Consider the following 15416-nt stretch of genomic DNA (forward strand, 5'->3'; position numbering starts at 1 on the left):
ACATAATTTTAACTGGTGAGGTTTAGACGCACAAATGTTTATTTTTTTTTTTTAATTGAAATATCAATGTAGTCAGTGTTTTGTGAATGCCTAAACATACTTATTACATGCATACATTATATATTTATATATAAACTAGCAGTATCGCCCGGCGTTGCTCAGGTTTGTAAGGGAAATAACTATAAAGCATTTTTAGAGAGTTATAGCCAAAAAATAGCAAAAAAATGGGGGAAAAAATGATGGTAAATTTTTTTTTGATAGTTAAAAAGGTCGAGTTGCGTCCCCTAGACCATCTGTGGTTTGTGTTTCTGATTGTCGACCCCATGTCGAATTTATCGATCTTTTTCAGAACTGGGGGAACTTTTCAAAATTTTCGCTGCGTTAGTTTTGAATTATGACATTGGGCTATGTGTGTGTCAAGTTTCATCAGAATCGGTTGAAAGCCGTGGTCAGGGTGAGGGTACAACCTGACAGACACACAGAAACACACACAGACAAACTGCCGTTTATATATAGAGAGATTAAAATTAAAAAAGGCGGGTAATTTAAACTGGTTGTGTGCATACGTGCATATATATGTATGTATACGTTCGTAGAGGTAAGTATTCATATGTTATATATACATATATATATATATTTGTATTTATGTACTCTCTGTGTATATTCCACTGATGAGGCAAAGCATTTCTTATGCAGAGCCAGAAATCCGGTATCTGGAATTATCCAGTAATTTTTTGCTAGTTTATTTTTGTCTTTTTGTCTTCTCTCCTGGTGCTGTATGAACATTTAATGTGGTTTTAGAGTCAAGTTTTGGCTGCTATTTCCAGCGTGGTGGTATCTCTTAGATATCCTGAATTATAATTTTAATAATAATTATTACCTTTGAAGGTTTTTATTCCCATGCTGGCCACCTGATAAGATCGGTATTTAAATATTGATCTTATCCTCATATATATATATATATATATATATATATATATATATATATATATATAGATAGATAGATAGATAGAGAGAGAGAGAGAGAGAGAGAGAACTTTGTGTATCTTAATTTTGAAAAATAAAATAAGTATAAAAAAAAACACATTATTTATGGAATGACACAATATGTATATATATATATATATATATATATATATATATATACACACACACACACACACATATGCATTCATGAGCACACAATCATACTTGCATGTGCAAAGATATATGCATATGCATGTGTATTCACACACTCTGGAAAACAAACATGCACACACACACACACGTGCGTGCAAATGTAAAACATACATATGCTTGCATGACAACTCACTCGTGCTCGGACATGTAAACATATGTAAGCCTGCACGTGTAAATGTACGCAGTGATGATTGCGTATGAAAACGCATTTGCATTTGTAAACAGACTTCATATATAATAGATGCGTAAATAAACACACATTTGCATGAATAAACATACGCACGTTTGTATTTATAGACATGCTTATATCAATAACAGATGCACGTTTGAGAGTGTAAACACAAACGCACTTATAAATGTAAATGCATACACACACTTGCAGGTGTAAACACACATATGCTGGCATGTGTTAACATACATATACACACACACACTATCCTGAGTGAATATATATACATACACACTGACACAAGTAAATATATACATTTGCAGATGTAAATGTACATACAAACACACACACACACACACTTGCACCTGTAAACACCCACACATACTATCATGTATGAACATACACACTTGAAGATGTAAATATACATATATGCATACTTACGTCTGCGAACATACATGCATGCCTGTATGAATTTACGCACGCCATCTGTGCGTGTAAAACACATATAACACTTCTATGTGTTGACGTAAAGATATCCGACTCCAGAATAGAAATGGAAACATCAACAAAATATAAAACAATTGGAAGAAGAAGAAGAAGAAGAAGAAGAAGAAGAAGAAGAAGAAAGAAGAAGAAGAAGAAGAAGAAAAAGAAGAAGAAAAGAGAAGAGAAGAAGAAGAAGAAGAAGAAAAGAAGAGAAGAAGAAAAGAAAAAGAGAAGAAGAGAAAGAGAAGAAGAAAAGAAAAAGAGAAGAAGAAGAGGAAGAAGAAAAGAGAAGAAGAAGAGAAGAAGAAGAAGAAAAGAAGAAAAGAAGAAAAGAAGAAGAAGAGAGAAGAAGAAGAAGAAAAGAAGAAAAGAAAAAGAAAAAGAGAAGAAGAGAGGAAGAAGAAGAAGAAGAAAAGAGAAGAAAGAGAAGAAGAAAAGAGAGAAGAAGAAGAAAAGAGAAAGAAGAAGAAGAAGAAAAGAGAAGAGAAGAAAAAGAGAAGAAGAAGAGAAGAAGAAAAGAAGAGAAGAAAGAAGAAGAAGAAAAGAGGAGGAGAAGAAGAAAAACAAAAAGAGAAGAAGAAAGAGAAAGAAGAAGAAAAGAGAAAAGAGAAGAGGAAGAGAAGAGGAAGAGAGAAAAGAGAAGAAGAAGAAGAAAAGAAGAAAAGAGAAGAAGAAGAGAGAAGAAGAAGAAAAGAGAAGAAGAAGAGGAAGAAGAAAAGAGAAGAAAGAAGAAGAAAAGAGAAGAAGAAGAGGAAGAGAAAAGAGAAGAAGAAAAAGAGAAGAAGAAGAAGAAAAGAGAAGAAGAAGAAGAAAAGAGAAGAAAAAGAGAAGAAGAAAGAAAAGAGAAGAAGAGAAGAAGAAGAAAGAAGAAGAAAAGAGGAAGAAGAAAAGAAGAAGAGAGAAGAAGAAAGAAGAGAAGAAGAAAAGAAGAAGAAGAAAAGAGAAAGAGAAGAAGAAGAAGAGGAAGAAGAAAAGAGAAGAAGAAGAGAAGAAGAAAAGAGAAGAAGAAAAGAGAAGAAAAGAAGAAGAAAAGAAAAAGAGAAGAAAGAGAAGAAGAAGAAGAAAAGAAGAAGAAAAGAGAGAAGAAGAAGAAAAGAGAAGAAGAAGAAGAAAAGAGAAGAAGAAAGAAGAAAAGAGAAGAAAAAGAGAAGAAGAAAAGAAAAAGAAGAGAAAAGAAGAAGAAAAGAGGAGGAGAAGAAGAAAAACAAAAAGAGAAGAGGAAGAGAAAAAGAAAAAGAAAAAGAGAAGAGGAAGAGAAGAAAAAGAAAAAGAAGAGAAGAGGGAGAGGAGAAGAAGAAGAAGAAGAAAAAGAGAAGAGGAGAAGATGATGATGATGATGATGATCAATTCTTAACGGTTATCTTCCGTCATCGCTATCACCATTTTTGTCATCGTTATCATTTAAGAGCAAAATTGCAGTTTTGTTTACCAACGAAAACAAAACATTTTTCAACAACACATTGTTGCATCGCAAATCTATTTATAAACTATCATGGCATAATCATATATATACGTTGATGACAGTCCAAAGAAGAACGTGTGTATGTGTGAATATGTATACATATATAGAACACACACATACACACACACACATAAATAGAGAGACAGACGGATTCTTAATTCTCTTTGGCTGCGACAGATTTAGTTTCACTTTCAAATTCACATTTCATTTTATTGAAACAAATTAATGAAAATAATATAAAAAAGTGGTCAAAACTGACCACCATTTGCTACTAGTTGTAGCAGTAGTAGCAACAGCCACAACTGCTGTAGTTCTTATTGTTTGCCAAGCAGGCCAATGGTCAAAGATGTCCCAGCCAAGCCCATTCTTACTGTTTTCTGTCAACCGAAAATTAATTTATTCAAGCTGTCCTGCACCCGACCTTCTTTCTAAAGAAATTAGGGTGCAATTTCAGGGAGATTTGGCTGCTGGATGCTATTCCTAGCAGATCAAGTCACTATATAAAGATTCCCTTTTGTTAATAGTGGTAGCAGTAATAACAATAATAATAATAATAATCCTTTCTACTGTTAGCACAAGGCCTGAAATTTTGGGGGAGGGGGTAAGTCAATCACAAATAATAATAATAATCCTTTCTACTAAAGGCACAAGGCCTGAAATTCTGGTAGAGGGGTAAATTGATTGATTACATCAACTTCAGTGCATAACTGGTACTTATTTCATAGACCTCCAAAAGGAGGATAATAAATAATAATAATAATGATGAAGATGATCCATTCTACTATAGGCACAAGGCCTGAAATTTTATAGGAGGACACTGTCAGTTACAAAGACTTCAGTGCTTAGTTGGTGCTTATTTTACTGACACCAAAAGCAAAGAAAGGCAAAGTAGACCTCAGTGGGATTTGAACCCAGAATGTAAAGACAGACGAAATGCTGAATAATAACAATAACAATAATAATAATAATAATAATAATAATAATAATAAGAAGAAGAAGAAGAAGAATAACAACAACAATGGTTTCAAATTCTGGCACAAGGCCAGGAATTTCAGGGAAGAGCATAAGTTGATAACATCAACCCCAGTGCTCAACTGGTACTTATTTTACCAACTCTGAAAGGATGAAAGGCAAAGTCATCCTCAACAAAATAATAATAATAATGGTAATAATAATAGTGATGATGATGATGATTTCTTTATTAACCACAAGGGTTTACATTATGAACAGTACAGGACAAAACAAAAAATGTGAGTGTTGTTCTGAGGGTTTTGCATGTAAACAAGACTAACATAATCAAAGAAAAAAAATCAACAATGTGTAATCCTCAATAAGGAGGAGACATTCGGGAGCTGCTCATGAAAAAAAAACCCATGGGCACCCTAGCTTTTGGAGCAGGTGCCTCTTTTCCTTCCTTTTTCCCCAAGCTACAGGTGAATGCTCAGGGCAGGCCTGTTCACTTGCACCATTCTTGCCTCTTTCGTCCACCTTTCAGCACACTGGCTAGAAGACAACACTTCCCTCTCTACCCTTATTTTCCTTTTCAAGTGAAACTTGAAGTTGATCAGGGGTTGGCCAAAGAGGAAAGTGTTTGACTTAAGGCCCATCAGTCTCATCCACCATACAACCTCTTTCGCCAAGGCATATAAACACAGCCTTCTCTTCCCAGTTAAAGGAAAGCAGTGGGGCTATCTTCACAATGGATTCAGTTGACAGCCAGATCTGTCCCACATGCAACAACAGGTGGTCAACATAAAGCCACATGTCTACAGTGCTCAAGCACTCAAGACCATCTCATCATCCTGCGCACATCTTGGACATGCCCGGCTGACTTCTGTGCCAGTAAAGTTTGTCTCATAGGCAATTTTTGGAAATTATCTATTGATCCTGGGCCAAAAGTTCTCTGGAAAAAAGCATCTAGCTGATCTCCAATGCCCAAGGCCTAACCAACAACATTGTCACACATACCCTCCACTAACCCTCTTTAGAAAGCTAGAGTGGACATTCCACTTATCACAGTCCTAACTGGCTGAGGGCTGTAAGTAGTTGAAGACATTCCACTTCCCAAATACTCCACCTCAGTCTCTGTTTTACCCAGGACCTCAGCTCTGTTGAAGAAACTAGCTGGGAAATACACATCTGGTGAATGGTGACCACACCTGTTCATCGCCAAGAAAGCATTGGAGATGTCATAGCCTCAGCGCATGTCTGCGCATCATTAACCACAGCATGCCCAGGCCACCACACAGTGGGTGTTGACAGCAGATAGACCACCTGACCATGAGGACATGACCCTTCTGCAAGAAGCAGAAAAATATAAGCTCCAACAATTGTAGCCAGGACAAGGCACAACAGTCAAACGGTAACAGATGACGGATGCAATGTATGCATTAGCCACCTCAAGGATAGCTTCCTCTTGGCCCATTTCTGAGTGAGAGTGCTCATTACCTCATCCCAGTTTTTGTCCATCTGGAGGTCTGGACAAAACCAGACCCTCAGTATCTAATTTAGGCATAAGGCTAGGAGTTTTGAGTCTTTGACTAGTACTTTGTTGATACCAGTACTTGACTGGTACTTTTTGTAACTCTCAAATGCAAAGTTAACTCTGGTATGATTTGAACTCAGAAAGTAGAGAGTAGGAAGAAGTACTGCAAGGTATTGGTGCCTGACACTCTAATGATTCACAGCCCTTAATAATAATAATAATAATATAATAATAATAATAATAATAATAATAATGCCAGCAATGAAGAACGCAACAGGTACACAACATTTATTGAACCCGAAAGGATGAAAGGCAAAGTCGACCTAAATGGAATTTGAATTCAGAACGTGAAGACAGATGAAATACCTATTTCTTTACTACCCACAAGGGGCTAAACACAGAGGGGACAAACAAGGACAGACAAACGGATTAAGTCGATTATATCAATCCCAGTGCTCAATTAGTACTCATTTCATCGACCCCGAAAGGATGAAAAGCAAAGTCGACCTCGGCGGAATTTGAACTCAGAACGCAGCGGTGGACGAAATACCACAAAGCAATTTCAGGGAGGAGGTTTGTCAATAACATCAACCCCAGTGCTCAACTAGTACTTATTTCACTGACACTGAAAGGATGAAAGGCAAATGTCAACATTGGTGGAATTTGAACTGAAAATGTGAAGAAGCAGAAAAATACCACTAAGCATCCTGCCTAACATGCTAACATTTCTGCCAGCTCAATACCATGATGATGATGATGATGGTGATGATGATAATTTCAAATTTTGGCACAGGGACAGCAATTCTGAGGAGAGGGGTGGGGTAAAACAATAACAGCAGCATTGGTAGATATGAAGAAGACTACAAATAAAACTTAACTTTAAGACAGCCAAAGAAACAAATATAAAAAACATCATCACTGTAAACAACAACAACACCAACAGCATCAATAAAATTAAACACAAATCATAAATGAAAAAATTTTACTTTTTTGTTTTTTTTTTTGCTAAATATGTGAATGAAAGACGAAGCAGAAAACGAAGAAAGAGTTTTTAAAAAAGATAGTGAAATCAAATAAAAAGAAGGAGAAAGATATTTACTTGGGTGTCCTGTTCAGGACAGACACATCGTGAACCAAGACTAGATTTCTTGCGCTTATCCTTTTTGTATTTTTTCCACATTTCTGACTCACTGACACAGCGTGACAAACAGATTTAAATGTTTTACTTTCTTCACCTGGTTTATTACGGGGCTTTTTTGCTTTTGTTTGCCTTTTGTTTGGGTTTTTCTTTTTCTTTTTTTTTTTCTTGTTGGGGAAGGGGATTCTTCTTGTTATTTATAGTAATTTGGTATTGAAAGTGGGGGCATTTTACCTTTTTTTTTTCCTTTCACATCTGGGATGTTATTTTTTAGGAAGGGATTTCATTTGAAATGAATGATTATATATATATATATATATATATATATATAGAGAGAGAGAGAGAGAGAGAGAGAGAGATTCATGCACTTACACTTGCAATGAGGGTATGTGTGTTTATATACACTTATGTATGTATGTATATATATGTGTGTGTTTATGTATATATATATATATATATATATATATCTAAACGCACACACACACACACACACACACAACTGCACAATTATAATGAAAAGTGTGTGCGTGTGTCTGTGTGTATGTGTATATATATATGTATGTGTGTATGTATAGTGAGAAGTATACGCAAAGCGATGAGATGATAGTAAAAGAAGCAAAACTAGAAAGATGATAGAGAGAAGAAAAAAGCTAAAAGCAAAACAAATAAGTGGAAATATAACAACAAAATAAAAGAGTTATGAGTATGTGTTTTTGCGTGTATGCATATCTATTATGTGTGTGTAGTGTGTGTATGTTTTAATTATCTTGCCTAATTAGGCAACCCCCCCCGAAAAAAAAAAATTGGCTCCCCCCCATGGGGAGAACAACACGATGAAATGTTGAATGTATTGTAGAATTGGTGTATCCTTCCAGAAAACAGTCCGTTTAGAAAGCAGCCGAGAAACTAACCTGTATTGCAACAGGAGTGTGGTTATTGAAGACAGCAGCAGCAGCAGCAGCAGCAGCAGCAGCAGCAGCTCTGTGTGTGCTGTCTCACATACACGTACAGACACACATGCACACACACACACATAGAAACCTCACACGTGCACGCATACAGACAGACACCAGAGATTAACAGTATATACACAGGCACTGACAAACACGCACAAACCCATACTCTTTACTCTTTTACTTGTTTCAGTCATTTGACTGCGGCCATGCTGGAGCACCGCCTTTAATCGAGCAACTCGACCCCCGGGACTTATTCTTTTTGTAAGCTCAGTACTTATTCTATCAGTCTCTTTTGCCGAACTGCTAAGTAACGGGGGACATAAACACACCAGCATCGGTTGTCAAGCAATGCTAGGGGGACAAACACAGACACACAAACACATACACACACATATATATATATATACATATATACGACAGGCTTCTTTCAGTTTCCGTCTACCAAATCCACTCACAAGGCATTGGTCAGCCCGGGGCTATAGCAGAAGACACTTACCCAAGATGCCACGCAGTGGGACTGAACCCGGAACCATGTGGTTGGTTAGCAAGCTACTTACCACACAGCCAATCCTGCGCCTACGTGCAGACATATAACAATAACCCTTTCTACTATAAGCACAAAGCCAGAAATTCTGTGGGAGGGAGCCAGTTGATTAGATCAACCCCAGTATGCAGCTGGTACTTAATTTATCGACCCCAAAAGGATGAAAGGCAAAATCGACTTCGGCAGAATTTGAACTCAGAATGTAGCAGCAGATGAAATACCGCTAAGCATTTCACCCAGTGTGCTAACGATTCTGCCAGCTCGTCACCTTAGAGGCATAATAATAATGATAATAATAATAATAATAATAATAATATAATAATAATAATTATAATTATAATAATGATCCTTTCTACTATAGGCACAAGGCCTGAATTACATCAACTCCAGTGTTTCACTGGTGCTTAATATATCGACCCCGAAAGGATGAAAGGCAAAGTCAGCCTTGGCAGAATTTGAACTCAGAATATAGTGACAGGCAAAATACTGCTAAGCGTTTCATCCCAAGTGTCATCAATTCTGCCAGCTCACCATGATAATAATAATAATGATAATAATAATAATAATAACAATGGTTTTAAATTTTGCCACAAGGTCAGCAACTTTGGGACAGGGGATGAGTTGATTACATTGACCCCAGTTTTCAACTGGTACTTATTTTATTGACCCCTAAATGATGAAAGGTAAAGTTGACCTCGGTAGAATTTGAACTCAGAACATAGTGATGGGCGAAATACCACTAAGCCTTTTGTCCAGCGCACTAATAATAATGATGATAATAACAATAATAATAATAATAATAATACATGTATACAGAAATAAAGATGTCTTTTTTGTTTTGTCTTTTTTTCAATGGGAACTCTATTAAAAATTTTTATCTATTATCCAACTTCTTGGTAAAATATAATCCTAACTGAAGTTAAGGATTTTCCAACAGGGACACAGCGAAACATTCAGGGCATCATTCATTACCAGCGTGCATGGCTTTGTGGTCAAGGAGCTTATTCAGCAACCATGTGGTTCTGGCTTTAGTACCATGGTGCAGCACTTCAAGTGCTTTCTGTCATGGTCTTAGGTTCACTAATACTTTGTGAGTGAAATTCCAAAGTGAAAGACAGAGACTGTGCAGAAGCATATGTGTGTGTGTGTGTGTGTGTGTGTGTACATGTATGCATCATCATCATCATCTAATGTCCATTGTCCGTACTAGCATGGGTTGGACAGTGTGACCAGACTTGGTAAGCTGGGGGGCACCAGACTCCAGTCTGATTTGGTATGGATTCTACAGCTGGATGTCCTTCCTAACGCCAACCCCTTTACAGTGTGCTGGATGCTTTTACATCGTACCACATGGACACTTTAATGTGGCACCACCCATGTGCTTTTATATGGCACTGAACAGGTGCTTTTATAAGGTACTTCACAGGCACTTTTATGTAGCACCACATGGGTGCCACACAGGTGCTTTTACATGGTACTGCACAGGCACTTTTATGTAGCACCACATGGATGCCACACACGTGTTTTTACATTGTACTGCACAGGTGCTTTTATGTAGCACCACATGGGTGCCACACACGTGTTTTTACATTGTACTGCACAGGTGCTTTTATGTAGCACCACATGGATGCCACACACGTGTTTTTACATTGTACTGCACAGGTGCTTTTATGTAGCACCACATGGGTGCCACACACGTGCTTCTACATTGTACTGCACAGGTGCTTTTATGTAGCACCACATGGGTGCCACACACGTGCTTCTACATTGTACTGCACAGGTGCTTTTATGTAGCACCACATGGGTGCCACACAGGTGCTTTTACATGGTACTGCACAGGCGCTTTTATGTAGCGCCACATAATTGCTGCACAGGTGTTTTTACATGACACCACAACAATGTGCATTATTATTAAAGTAAAAATAAAGTGGAGAGCAAGCAGAATCCTCAGCACACAAGGCAAAATGCTTATGAGTATTTCATCCAAGTTTATTTTTCTGGGTTCGTATTCCACTGAAGTCGGCTTTGCCTTTCATCCTTTTGGGGTTGACAAAATAAGTACCAGTTGAAGACTGAGGTCAATGCAATCAACTTAGCACCTCCCCTGAAATAGTTAGCCTTGTGCCAAATTTTGCTATCAGCATTTCATCCATATTTATGTTTGGAGTTCAAGTTGTGCTGAGGTCGACCTTGCTTTTCATCTTTTCAGCGTTGATGAAATAAGTATCAGTCAAGTACTGAGGTCGATGTAATTGATTTCCCCCTGCCTTCAAAAACTACTGGCCCCATTGCCAAAATTTGAAATAAGGCAATGAGAAGCTAGAATTGTTGGTGTGCAAGACGAAATACTTAGCAGCATTTCTTCCAGCTTATGTAAATGCTGCAAGCATAGTTGCAGGGTTAAGACAACATGGTCTTAGATGTGATCCTACTGAGCAAGAATTTTCTGTTATAGGTGCTGGTATGGCTATATGAGTAATAAGCTTGCTTCCCAACCATGTGGTCTTGGGTTCAGTCCCACTGTGCAGCACCTTGAGCAAGAATCTTCTAGAGTAGATGTGGGCCAACCAATGCCTTGTGAGTGGATTTGGATTTGGTAAATGGAAACTGAAAAAGCCCTACATGTGTGCGTGCGTGTATTGTATGTGTTTGTGCATGTGTTGTATGCATGTGTGTGCATGTGTTTTGCATGTGCAGTGTGTGTGAGTGTGTGCACATTTGGCCATGGTCACCTGATGACTGTTTTTGGTTTGTTTATGTCTCCATATTTTAGCAGTTCGGCAAGAGAGATCAACAGAATAGGCACCAGACTTTCAAAGTAAGTACTAGGGTTGAAGTGGCTAAACCCTTCATGGCAATGCCCCAGCATGACCACAGCACAACGACTGAAACAAGTAAAAGAAAATAAAAGATGAAAGACGGCCTCAAGTTGACCAAAACCTTGTGAGTGATATTTGGCAGATTAAAAGCTCTGCAGAAACCTGTTGCATATCTTTGGTTTGATGTACATCATTGGAAGATGTGCACATCAAAAGTTTAAACTGGTGCATTCAAACAAATGCATATTTCATGCAATATTTCTCTACCAAAGCTGCAAAGATGCCCTCTCGTCACTAACGTCATTGAAACTGCTACAAACCAGAGAATGGTCCATTGTAAGCTGATAATCGCAAATGACATATTGATATATTGTTCTCAAAATGCAAGACATGTGGTAAAAAAGAAATTTTAAGATATATACACCAGGGAATTCTACCGGGCAGAAAACACAGAAAAAAAAAACCTGTTCATTTTATGCTTTTGAAAATGGCAAATTTACATATTTTAGAACAAAAAAGTTCACCATCCTGCCAACACACTTACACACAGTGATGTGTCAAGAACGTTTTTCCAAAGATAAAAGAATTTCCTATCAGCACTAAGACTAAAATCAGGCAGCTGGCAGTTCCCAGACATTAATCATTAGTCAACAGCAAAATCATTTGGAAATAACCATTTGTTTCATTACTTTGACAGATTCACTTTAACAAACAAGCTTTGCAATTAGAATAATTATAGCCACATAATATTAGCTGTTAGCAGTAGCAGCAGCAGTAGTAGTAGTAGTAGAGGAGGAGGAGGAGGAAGGCAGTGAATTTTAAAGAATCAGTGGAGTACTGGGTAAAAAAAGGGTTAATGCTCTGAGTTCAAATCCTATTGCGATAAACATTGCCATGTCGTTCTTTCACGGTCGATGAAAATAAAGTACCAGTCATATACTGGGGCCAATATAATTAACTGACTGTTCTTCCCACCACCACAAATTTATGGCCTTCTTTCAAATATAAGTAGTAGTAGTGGTGATGGTGGTGGTTAGGGTTAGGGTGATAGTAGTAGTAGTGGTGGTGGTAGTGATAGTGGTGGAGGTAGTGGTGGTGGTAGTAGTAGTAGTAGTGGTAGCAACAACAGCGGTGGTGGTGGTGGTGGTGGTGGTGGTAGTAAGGCAATGGACTGGAAGAATCAGTGAAGTGCCAAGGGAGAATAAAAAGCCTTATGGTATTTCTGTTCCGAGTTCAAATCTTGCCAAGATCAACTTCGTCTTTCATCCTTCAATGGTTGATAAAATAGAGTACCAGTCATACACTGGGGTCAATATGACTAACTGTATCTCATACCACCACCACCACCACCACTACCACCACAAATTTCTGGCTTTGTGCCTTTCTAAGAAATTATCGTAACCAGTAGCAGCAACAGTCGTATTAATAGTAACAGCAGCAGCAACAGTAGTAGTAGTAGTAGTAGTAGTAGTAGTAGTAGTAGTAGTAGTAGTAGCAGCAGCAGTAGTAGTAGTAGCAGCAGCAGCAGCTGCAGCAATTTCATAATTCATTGAATAATTGGAGAAGATCTGAAGACTCTTCAGAAAGTGATTCACAGTAGCATTATCTAAAATGTTTCCATTACGTTTTTCTGGGCCATTTCAGGATATTGCAAATTTCAAAAAGAAAAGAAGTCATTTGCATATGCACAGATACTCACTCCTATCAGTAGGATATTATATACTAAAAAGATGAGACATTTATTTGTGCTGGCCAAGTTGTTTAATGAGAAGAACCACGTACCAATATTTCGGTTTTCTTTATGTTCAAGAGCCATAAATCTTTTACTCTTTTACTTATTTCAGTCATTTGACTGCGGCCATGCTGGAGCACCGCCTTTAGTCAAGCAAATCGACCCCGGGACCTATTCTTTGTAAGCCCAGTACTTATTCTATCAGTCTCTTTTGCCGAACCGCTAAGTGACGGGGACGTAAACACACCACCATCGGTTGTCAAGCAATGATAGGGAGACAAACACAGACACACAAACACACATACACATACATATATATACATATACGACAGGCTTCTTTCAGTTTCTGTCTACCAAATCCACTCACAAGGTATTGGTCGGCCCGGGGCTATAGCAGAAGACACTTGCCCAAGATGATGCCACGCAGTGGGACTGAACCCGGAAATTTTTTTTATACTTTTGCTTTTAAAATTATAAATATGGAAATGTAACCACTACATAGTAGTTTTACTCATCCCAATTTAGTCATTCTTATATCCATTTTTCCGTACTAGTAGAAGACACTTACCCACACAGTGAATTGAACTCAAAACCTTGTGGTTGGGAAGTAACTTCTTAATCACATAACCATGCCTCTGCACATTTGTATGAGGTGGCATCAAAAAATTCCTGCACTAGTTCTGTAGCATGCCAACAGATGGCAGCATATGATTGCGTGCACAGTGAGAGCTAGCAGTGACTTTCAAGAGGCACCGTGCCAGGCAATTAACAAGGAAAAAGGAATTTTACTTTTATTACTGAAAGGTGCCAGTTTTGAAAACTGTGCTCAGGAGGAGCTCCCCTATTAGCTACGTCACTGAGTAACTTTCATATATTTCAGGCACAAAGGCACATCATCAGAAGTAAACAGATTAGAGAAATGTAAATTTACATAGATCTTGCCATGTTGATTGCTGGGTTGGCAAAAGAGTCTGACAGAATAAGTACCAGGCTTTAACCCTTTCGTTACCAACCCGGCTGAAACCAGCTCTGGCTCTGTAGTACAAATGTCTTGTTTTCATAAGTTTTGCATTAAAATCTTCCACCAAAACGTTAGTCGCAATTTATGTTCCTAATACTAGCTTAATGATAACCAAGTTATTTTACTAAATTCTTTGTTATATTTAAAATAATTGAAAGAAACACAGAGCAGCTCAAAATAAATACAGTAACGAAAGGGTTAAAACCAAAAAATGTACAGGGGTCGGTTCATTCAACTAAAATTTCTTCAAGGTGATGCTCCGGTATGGTCACAGTCTAATGACTGAAACAAGTTAAACATAAAGATAAAAATGCTGGAATACCTCTGATCATAGGCCTATTAGAACCCAGGGTTAAACATCAACCACTACCAACGTCTATGAATTTCAGCCAATGCATTGTTACTGGAAAGTGGACGTTAAACGATGATGATGATGATGAAATGTACATTTACAGCAAAAATAGTTATAAGATAGAGAACATAGGTACTATCTCCCCATATATATATATATATATATATATATATATATATACACACACACACATATGTATGTATGTATGTATATATATATATATACATATATATATACTCTTTTATTCGTTTCAGTCATTTGACTGCGGCCATGCTGGAGCACCGCCTTTAGTCGAGCAAATCGACCCTGGGACTTATTCTTTGTAAGCCCAGTACTTATTCTATCGGTCACTTTTGCCAAACCGCTAAGTGACGGGGACGTAAACACACCAGCATCGGCTGTCAAGCAATGCTAGGGGAACAAACACAGACACACATACATATATATATATATATACATATATACGACGGGCTTCTTTCAGTTTCCGTCTACCAAATCCACTCACAAGGCATTGGTCGGCCCAGGGCTATAGCAGAAGACACTTGCCCAAGATGCCACGCAGTGGGACTGAACCCAGAACCATGTGGTTGGTTAGCAAGCTACTACACTCTCGGAGTGGTTGGCGTTAGCATCCAGCTGTAGAAACTCTGCCAAATCAAAATTGGAGCCTGGTGCAGCCATCTGGTTCGCCAGTCCTCAGTCAAATTGTCCAACCCATGCTAGCATGGAAAGGAGACGTTAAACGATGATGATGATGATGATGATATATAATCTGATAAGATTCATTCGTTAATATGCCTTTATCTATCAGAATTCTTTCATTTAATAGTTGGTGGGATTTTTAGTAGCAAGTTATCTATTGTATAAATATTGTAACAATAGTAATTGCTTGTAATAAGAGAAATATAGACAAAAATTGCATAGCTCTATCTTAGATGGTTTTACAGTTCTTATTTAATGAAACCAAAGATGAGTTCTTTACTTTCTTATATTCAAGATGTCTACCTCATATTAAACAGCTGCATATAGAATACACACACACACACACGTCTATCATTTTTGTTGTTACATCC

General features: G+C 37.7%; 1 protein-coding gene across 8 annotated transcripts in view; it reads right to left on the reverse strand.

Annotated features, from left to right (window-relative positions):
- LOC115224461 (RIMS-binding protein 2) overlaps positions 1 to 15416 on the reverse strand; it is a 595300-nt gene that overhangs the window by 412064 nt on the left and 167820 nt on the right. The window contains exon 1 of one of the 8 annotated variants that reach the window (XM_036513383.1): positions 6881 to 7215. The exons of the other annotated variants lie outside the window; for them this stretch is intronic. Within the exon in view, the coding sequence (XP_036369276.1) occupies positions 6881 to 6961 (81 nt within the window). The 5' untranslated portion in view covers positions 6962 to 7215. Of the gene's footprint in view, positions 1 to 6880; positions 7216 to 15416 lie in introns of those variants that run through there. 8 annotated transcript variants of the gene reach the window in all.

This window comes from Octopus sinensis, linkage group LG25 (assembly GCF_006345805.1).
Source record: "Octopus sinensis linkage group LG25, ASM634580v1, whole genome shotgun sequence".
In the NCBI taxonomy this organism is placed as follows: domain Eukaryota; kingdom Metazoa; phylum Mollusca; class Cephalopoda; order Octopoda; family Octopodidae; genus Octopus; species Octopus sinensis.